At 42.0% G+C, this 8,993-nt stretch overlaps 1 protein-coding gene across 5 annotated transcripts in view; it reads left to right on the top strand.

The window, feature by feature from the left end:
- Positions 1 to 588: 588 nt before the first annotated feature.
- Positions 589 to 8,993, top strand: part of LOC112267044 (septin-4-like) — an 85,190-nt gene continuing 76,785 nt past the window's right edge. For 4 of the 5 annotated variants that reach the window (XM_042297375.1, XM_042297372.1, XM_042297374.1 and 1 more), the window contains exons 1-2: positions 591 to 862; positions 7,015 to 7,022. In XM_042297375.1, coding sequence (XP_042153309.1) covers positions 811 to 862; positions 7,015 to 7,022 — 60 coding nt within the window. In that variant the 5' untranslated portion in view covers positions 591 to 810. Of the gene's footprint in view, positions 863 to 7,014; positions 7,023 to 8,993 lie in introns of all 5 variants that reach the window. The other variant, XM_042297371.1, reaches the window with a different exon arrangement.

Raw genomic sequence — 8,993 nt, 5'->3', positions numbered from 1 at the left:
AGGGTTAAATAAAGAGCAAAATGATTGATTATTACTATTATTTTGCCCTGGTCCTATAAGAACTCTTCGTCACTTCCCATGAGTCGGGTTGTGACAAAAACTCACACTCATGATTATGTTTAATAAATCTATCATATAGTGTGTGTGGCAGGCTTACAATGATGGCAAAAAAAAGTGCGCTGACCCTGGTGCTAGAGGGGGTACGCAGATGGAGGTTGAATGTTTGAACTAGACTATCCAAAATAAGACATTCATGTAGGCCTAATAGCCTTTGCCTGGCTACCCTTGCTCCGGCCAAACGCTATGACACACTCACAGACGTTCGTTTCTTATGTAGCAAAAGACAGAGCAGCGGGAAGAAGTTACTGTGAATCGAATCTTCAGGCTAGTATAGCCTAACCTACATTTACACTCCATTATGTAATTCATTTTAACTGGACAATGCAATCTACATTTCTCAGGCACAGGTTACCATTATTTTATGCACCCTGCGCATCCATGTGCGATTGTTTTCATTCTGACCGTGGTGAGAACTGTGCCGTGTGACGTCACGATCTGGCGCTGCTACTGGACGTGCGCTGTTGAAATCGCTTCACACAGAAGCTGCCATTCAGTGTTGTTGCACTTTAGAAAAGGCAGCACTGCAAGGAATAGCAGTGGAAGAAGAAGCAGAGCAGCCTCCTGCACAATTTATTATAGGGTAGGTGGGTCGCAAGTCCCTGCGCAATAAAAACACGGAATACCCCACGTAAACCCCAAACGGAGGACTCAAGAGTTTGGAATAGCATTCCTTCTTACTGCAATTGCGAAATGGAAAATTCGTCTTCCAACAACCGGTTTAGGACAACAATGTTCAACCACGGTGAGTAGTCAATCCAGTCTATATTGGAAGGTGAGTGTGCCAATAACTGGCCTATGCAGGTGTACTCGGAGGAGAATGTCGGAAAACAATTCCTAATTGGTCGGTTTGTTTGCATCGCAGGTGGTTTTGCGTCCTGCTGCGTTTCGTGCGCTCCTTCGTTGGAATCGTATTTATCTAGGCTGGCGTACAGATTGCTGGTAGCACGCGTATTGTTTGTTAAAGTGGTGCCCAGAGGAATGTATAGTTATGCAATAGTTATGTGACACTCACAACACATCACACTACTATTTATGGACCAGTAGGAGAGGGGAGGTAAATTACTAGTTTATGCGAAAAATGTATGCCTTCACTTGCAGAGAGAGAAGTTCCTGGTACACCAGAAATACCCACGAAAACCCGCTCCCTGAGTCGTTACATATTTACTTTAAACAGTGGTCATAAATCAGATTTATGGCTTATGCTGTCATGTTGGGCTGAGTTTTACCCTTTTAGGCAGAAAAGTAAGTGAAAAAGCCATCAATACCTTCAAGTGATCGACTATGCAGTTTACAAGAGGTGGTGGATATATAATTTCCTTGTCTAATCTGCATATTGCGTCCGCATGGTCCTAAAGCACACCGTTGCATCGTTTTGTATCACATTCCAAGAGCAAAAATGAAATTTCAGAATGTGGTGGGGACATGTTCCCAGTGAAAGTTGCGCCCCTGACCATTGCACTGACTGACGTTTTGGAGAACATCTTTCCTCCAGATGAATAAAGCTCTTTATTCTCCAGTCAGCCTTTGGGGAAACTGGCTCATCTGTCTACCCTGGTACTCTCTGTATCAGGGTGAGCATTGTTTTTACTCCTGACTAGGTTTTATCCAATGATGACCTGACTGTTTCTGTAGAGTGCATAGAGTTTCTTTTGCATACATTTATTTAGCATACAACACAAGTCGCGGAGTGAATTAACATTTCACAATTCCACACTGATTGTGTGTACTTGTGCCCAACTAATTATTTTCCTTTTAGCTCTGTGCCTGACGATGCCACCACTGATAGACATCTGGTTAGCTCAGACTGTAGCCTTAAGAGAAAGCGGAAACAGAGAGAAAGGGGGATATACCGTGCCTTCTGAAAGTATTCACACCCCTTGACTTTTTCCACGTTTTGTTAATTAATTTAAAATTAATTAAATTGAGATGTGTGTCACTGGCCTTCACACAATACCCCATAATGTCAAAGTGGAAGGATGTATTTCAAAATGTTTACAAATGAATAAAAAATCAAAAGCTGAAATGTCTTGCGTCAATAGGTATTCAATCCCTTTGTTATGGCAAGCCTAAATAACTTCAGAAGTAAAAATGACCTTCACAGGTTCTATGGATGCACTCTGTGTGCAATAATAGTGTTTAACATTTTTGAATGACTACCTCATCTCTGTACCCCACACAGGGGAAGCCTGTACAGAATAAAAATATTCCAAAACATGCATCTTGGCACTAAAGTAGTACAGCAAACAATAGTGGCAAAGCAATTAACTTTTTGTCTTGAATACAAGGTGTTATGTTTGGGTCAGATACAACATTACGGAGTATCATTTTCAAGCATGGTGGTTGCTGCATCAGGTTATGGCTTGCTTGTAATCTTTAAGGACTGGGGAGTTGTTCAAGATTAAAAAATAAAACACAGAATGGGGTAAAGCAGAGGCAAAATCCTAGAGGAAAACCTGGTTCAGTCTGCTTTCCACGACACTGGGAGATGAATTCACCTTTCAGCAGGACAATAACCTTAAACACAAGGCCAAATCTACACTGGAGTTGATCATGGATGTACTTTACTGCAGCCAGCAGAGTCAGCTGACGGTCATGTATTCCTTTATATGGTATAAGTAGACTGAAACAGTGGCTTTTTCTCAGTCCATTGTCCCTTTTCCAAATACAGGTTGTAGGTTTTTGTGAACTCAAGGATCCTCACTAAATTGTATTACTTTGAGACCGAGCAAGGTTTTAATTTGGCCACCTTCTCCCTTCCATTTTTAGTTGTCAACGGTCCCTGTTTTATAGTAGCTCAAATTGGAATCTACGACTGTGTAATTAACCCATTTTAACTGATTTAACACATTTAGAAATGCTCTTTCTTAAACGAGTACAAATATAAGACCCAACCTTTTGATACCCAACCCAAAACATTGGGAAGGAACCCTACTACTTCACAGTAAGAAGTTGTAGGTTTTTGTTGTAGGTTTTTGTGAACTCAACGATCCTCACTAAATTGTTAGTACTGCTCTCCCCTGTAGTCCAGCTGGGAAAACATCCAGTAGTGGTAGACTGATGACCAAAGGCCCGAGTTCAAATAGTATTTGAAATCTTACAAATACTTTGAGTTTAATTGAGCCTGTCTGAAGTGATATATGGGGGGGGTAGCAATCTTGTGACTATCCCATTGACTCCACTGCACCAGGCAAGCTCAATCAAGCGTGGCTAAAAGTATTTGTAATCAAATAAATACCATTTGAACCCATGCCTGCTGATGGCCGGTCCAGTCATAGTGGCTAGCGGTGGACATTCCTTAGTGAGCTCTCGTTGGAGAGACGCAGCCATCCCAGACCACTGTGGCCTCACTAACAGCATCATGGTTAGAGAGGCACTCCAATGTAGGTCATCACACAATCCACACTGAAATCAAGAAGGCCAGCCATCTATATTATCAGTACAGCCATTGTTACAACAAAATACGAAGTCTATATAATGTATGTACAGTACCAGTCAATAGTTTGGACATACCTACTCATTCTCATTTTCTTTATATTTACTATTTTCTACATTGTAGAATAATAGTGAAGACATCAAAACTATGAAATAACACATGGAATCAAGTAGTAACCAAAAAAGTTAAACAAATCCAAAATATATTTTAGATTCTTCAAAGTAGCCACCCTTTGCCTTGACAGCTTTGCACACTCTTGGTATTCTCTCAACCAGCTTCATGAGGAATGCTTTTCCAACTGTCTTTAAGGAGTTTCGACATATACTGAGCACTTTTTGGCTGCATTTCCTTCAATCTGCTGTCCAACTCATCCCAAACCATCTCAAATTGGGTTAAAGTCAGGTGATTGTGGAGGCCAGTTTATTTGATGCAGCACTCACTCTCCTTCTTGGTCAAATAGCCCTTACACAGCCTAGAGGTGTTTTGGTTCTTGGTCCTGTGGAAAAACAAATGATAGTCCCACTAAGTGCAAACCAGATGGGATGGCGTATCACTGCAGAATTCTGTGGTAGCCATGCTGGTTAAGTGTGCCTTTTAATTCTAATCAAATGACTGACACCGTCACCAGTAAAGCACCCTCACACCGTCACCAGTAAAGCACCATCACCTCCATGCTTCAGTGCTCCATGCTTCACAAACCAATTCTTTCTTTGGCCGCCTCTCCTTCCAGTTCTCTGCTGCCAATGACTGGAACGAACTACAAAAATCTCTGAAACTGGAAACACTTATCTCCCTCACTAGCTTTAAGCACCAACTGTCAGAGCAGCTCACAGATTACTGCACCTGTACATAGCCCACCTATAATTTAGCCCAAACAACTACCTCTTTCCCAACTGTATTTAATTAATTCATTTATTTTGCTCCTTTGCACCCCATTATTTTTTTTTCTACTTTGCACATTCTTCCATTGCAAAACTACCATTCCAGTGTTTTACTTGCTATATTGTATTTACTTTGCCACCATGACCTTTTTTGCCTTTACCTCCCTTCTCACCTCATTTGCTCACATTGTATATAGACTTGTTTATACTGTGTTATTGACTGTATGTTTGTTTTACTCCATGTGTAACTCTGTGTCGTTGTATCTGTCGAACTGCTTTGCTTTATCTTGGCCAGGTCGCAATTGTAAATGAGAACTTGTTCTCAACTTGCCTACCTGGTTAAATAAAGGTAAAATAAAATAAAAAAATAAATAAACAGTGGGAACCACACATGCAGAGATCATCCGTTCACCTACTCTGCGTCTCACAAAGACCTAGCGGTTGTAACCAAAAATCTCTAATTTGGACTCATCAGACCAAAGCCTAGATTTCCACTGGTCTATTGTCCATTGCTCGTGTTTCTTTGCCCAAGCAAGTCTCTTCTTATTGGTGTCCTTTTTAGTAGTGGTTTCTTTTGCGGCAATTTGAACATGAAGGCCTGATTTCACGCGGTCTTCTCTGAACAGTTGATGTTAAGATGTGTCTGTTACTTGAACTCTGAAGCATTTATTTGGGCTGCAGTTTCTGAAGCTGGTAACTCGAATGAACTTATCCTCCTCAGCAGAGTTAACTCTGGGTCTTCCTTTCCTGTGGCGGTCCTCATGAGAGCCAATTTCATCATAGCGCTTGATGGTTTTTGCGACTGAATTTGAAGAAATGTTCAAAGTCCTTGAAATGTTCTGTATTGACTGACCTTCATGTCTTTAAAGTAATGATGGACTGTCATTCCTCTTTGCTTATTTGAGCTGTTCTTTCCATAAAATGGACTTGGTCTTTCACTAAATAGGGGTGATATACAGAAGATAGCCCTAACTTGTCACAACACAACTGATTGGCTCAAATGCATTAAGGAAAGATATTAACTTTTAACAAGGAACACCTGTTAGTTGAAATGCATTCCAGGTGAGTACCTTGTGATGCTGGTTGAGAGAAAGCAAAAAGTATACAAAGCTGTCAAGGCAAAGGGTGGCCACTTTGAAGAATATAAAATATATTTTGATTGGTTTAACAATTATTTTTTTTGTAAAACACATGGAATCACATAGTATTTCATAATTTTGATGTCTTCACTATTACTCTGCAATGTAAAAAAATAAAGACAACCCTAGAATGAGTAGTACTCATTCTGGTACTGTATGTAGGCTATCAACATCTCATTATAAGATGGGATCTGTCTTACTGTCTTGGAAGACATTTTGTGATGCCAATTGCATCAGACTTTGAGGTAACGCATTTTAATCAGTGAAACGGTAGAAGGACATAATTTGCTGGAATTCACCTGCAGGGCATTGCAGAGGGACTTTGACCTAAAATAGTATTTTACCCTAAATCTTGTTTTAAAGAGAATGAAAACGTGCATCCCTTTTGGTCAGCTGTGGGGATAATTGAGTGAGTGTGGATTAGCAACGGCTGTGTCTGAAGTGATCATAGCATGCATACATGGTGGTGGTGTGAGTCTAATCTCCTTATACCAGCTCCACATGTCCCCTCTGCGCTGGAGTGTGTGCTCTGTAGCCTCCATAAAAACCCAGCAGCCCTTTCTCTGCCTTGCTTTACATAGGGGTGCGAGTTGTTAGAAAAAGTATATCATATTAAGAGGTGCATGGAAGGAAAACTGTACTGAATAGAAAATCTCCAGCACACTGGTGATTTTGAGTTTCTGTCTCTGCCTTGTTTTCAGTCAGGCTACATTTCCTCAGAAGGCCTGGGTAGGAATTGTGGGTTTGATGTCGCTGGCTGGCACCCAGCCTAAACCTAGAAGTATGTCGAGCCGCTGCCCCTTTTGACGTAGTACACTGTGTATAGTATAAGCTGTAAGCACGCACAGTCTCTAGTACACACTCAAGTATGTGTATACTTTTCATCTATTCATTCGCGCGCGCACACACATACTTGCTTCCTCACACCCCCCTTGTGTTTTTCTCGCTCTCTCACACATTCTCACACATTGCAATTTGTTTAACAGCTAGTGGCTTTTAATAGCCATCAACAGCTGGTTACTCAGACATTGTGTCAGCAACGTTGATAAAGATGGTTTTTTCCTCGTCTCCCTGGGTCTGGCTAACAACCAGACTATCCAAGAACGAACCACACTAGGAGCTACATCAGTATTATGATTCCGAGGTTATGACACCGAGATGTTATCTCCAGTACATCCTAGCCAAGCCAACACCACAACCTGAACCTAACAGTATCGTATAATCCAGAGCCAGATCAAACACAGGTTGAGATTAACATATGTTCTGGACAGTCTCTGGATTTGATGGGATGGAATTTCAGATGTTGTAAATGTTTTCCCTGATTTTATTATTATTTTTTTAATATATATTTTTCTTTTCTTGTATTCATTAACCTGCGTACGTGTGTGGAATCTGGAACCATTTGCTTCTCTGCCATCCCATCCAATCTTCCTCTGGACAGATGATGAGGTAAGAAGACATTTACTATTATTTTCCTCCCACTGTACACATTGCATCACCATTGGTGATGTCGATTGACTGGCCAGGTAATGGTCTGGACCAAGAGGTCATTAAGGTTCAATAAAAATAAGCATTTGAAGATTTGATTGAACTACTGAATAGGCCTTCAAGTGACTGATAACAACTTCCCTTTCACCAAAATTCCAAGTTGTTATCTGTAGTAGGGAAAGGGAAAATGTTATTTTTGACAGTGGAAGGTGTTGATTTGGGTAATGAATGTTTGAGAGGATTTGTGTTTGCCTCCACATAAAAGGTGTTCTGCTGTGTGGAAATGGGTGTGGTCTGGTGTTGAACCCAGTTTTTCTAGTCTCGTCCCAAGCAAGGTGACAGCTGAGACGAGCACCAGGTCTGTTTTTGACCCCATGTATGTATGCGAGTGTGACGGCACCAACAATTCCACTGTCCGTAGCTTCCCATTGAGGGATGGAGCCCGGTCACACTCATACAAACACACATCCCAGTGTTGTAACATCCCACGGCCCTACAGCTGTTTGGAGGGAGAGGTTTATTTCCAAACACAGCAGACAGACCTCTCTGAGGACAGGAGAAGAAGAGGAGAGGGTAGCTGAGGAGGGGAGTGCGTCTGTATGAGTGTATGTGAAGGAGCTGTTCCTTCCTCTAAGCAGCATTCCTTACCCCTGGGATGCAAAGCTACTGTAACTGCTGCAGCACCGAGAGGGAACGCCCAGAGGAATTCTCAATTCTCTAATTCTCTAATTCAGTCCTGAGCTACAAAGAGAGTAGAGAGCCACGTGATTGAGTCATGAGCTAGAGAGCCACTGGATCTACTGGGGTTTAGGTTTAAGCAAAAGACCCTTCTGGGTATGAGAGAAGCTCAATGTTGAGGTCTTCAGATCCATGAATGCATTAAACTTCACAGACGGTTTGACCACAAAGCACAAACTTCAGCTCTGCAGTATAGCCTATAGTCTTCCACTGTGACCATCCCTGGCTTCAGCCCAGCCCACGCTGGACTCTGGGGTGTGGTGGGGAGAGAGGGTGACTGTGGTTTCCTCTCTCTCTAGTTGTGAAAAAATGCACGCATACAAACACACTCTCTGAATGATGATGTCATCACTGTCCCTGGACAGAGCCAGTTCTGGGCAGGGAAGCACAGCGACTAACCACAGATCTCTTCACTGTCAACGAGAACCAGGGTTTCTCTCTCTCTCTCCTCTCTCTCTCTGTGTGTGTGTGTGTTGGTCTGTCTGTGGCTTATAGTCAACCCAGCATTAGGCCTATATCCCTCGCCTTCAATTACAGCCTGTCACTGTGGCCATGGTGGAATGAAGAGGCTATAGTTAGACTTTATTAGCCTATTAGCTACTGCAGTGGATGGATGCTGGGTGTTTTCCATCCCTGTGTGTGCCTGCCACTGGGTATCCTGCGGATGTCAAATGTGTCTGTAGCCACACCCTGTCCATCCCTTGCATGATTGACAGCTGTAAACCAGTGGCGCCAGTTAACAGTGACAATGCCTGTAAAAATAAAAATAGATGTGTGAGGTGTTGCCACCAAGCATGCCTAGCTAGGGATGGGTGGTACAGGTTGGTTTTGATATCATCATTTGCTATTGATGTGCTGTAACTACTCAAAAGTACTTTGATCTAGATCAGGCCACATCAACTATAGTGCAACCATTGTTCCCTTATTTGTTTCTGGCAAATTTTAGTTCTGCTGAGAGCAAACTTGAATGTTGGGAAAATTCTGTGCAACTTCAAGTGCAGGTTTACTGTTCACACCGGAGGCTATACCCGCTTTAAGTTAGTTAACAGTGGCCAAGTAGGCTACTGTGGCTATTTGATCATAATGTAGACCTACCACAGTGGCCTACCATCAAAAACAATGGAGAATATGTATCCCATAACATTTTAACATTGAAATAGCTGTTCTATCTCTTGTAGGAAGTAATCACTCCCC

This window comes from Oncorhynchus tshawytscha, linkage group LG14 (genome assembly GCF_018296145.1).
Source record: "Oncorhynchus tshawytscha isolate Ot180627B linkage group LG14, Otsh_v2.0, whole genome shotgun sequence".
Classification (NCBI taxonomy): Eukaryota; Metazoa; Chordata; class Actinopteri; order Salmoniformes; family Salmonidae; genus Oncorhynchus; species Oncorhynchus tshawytscha.
This window is presented reverse-complemented; position numbering and strand designations above follow the sequence as displayed.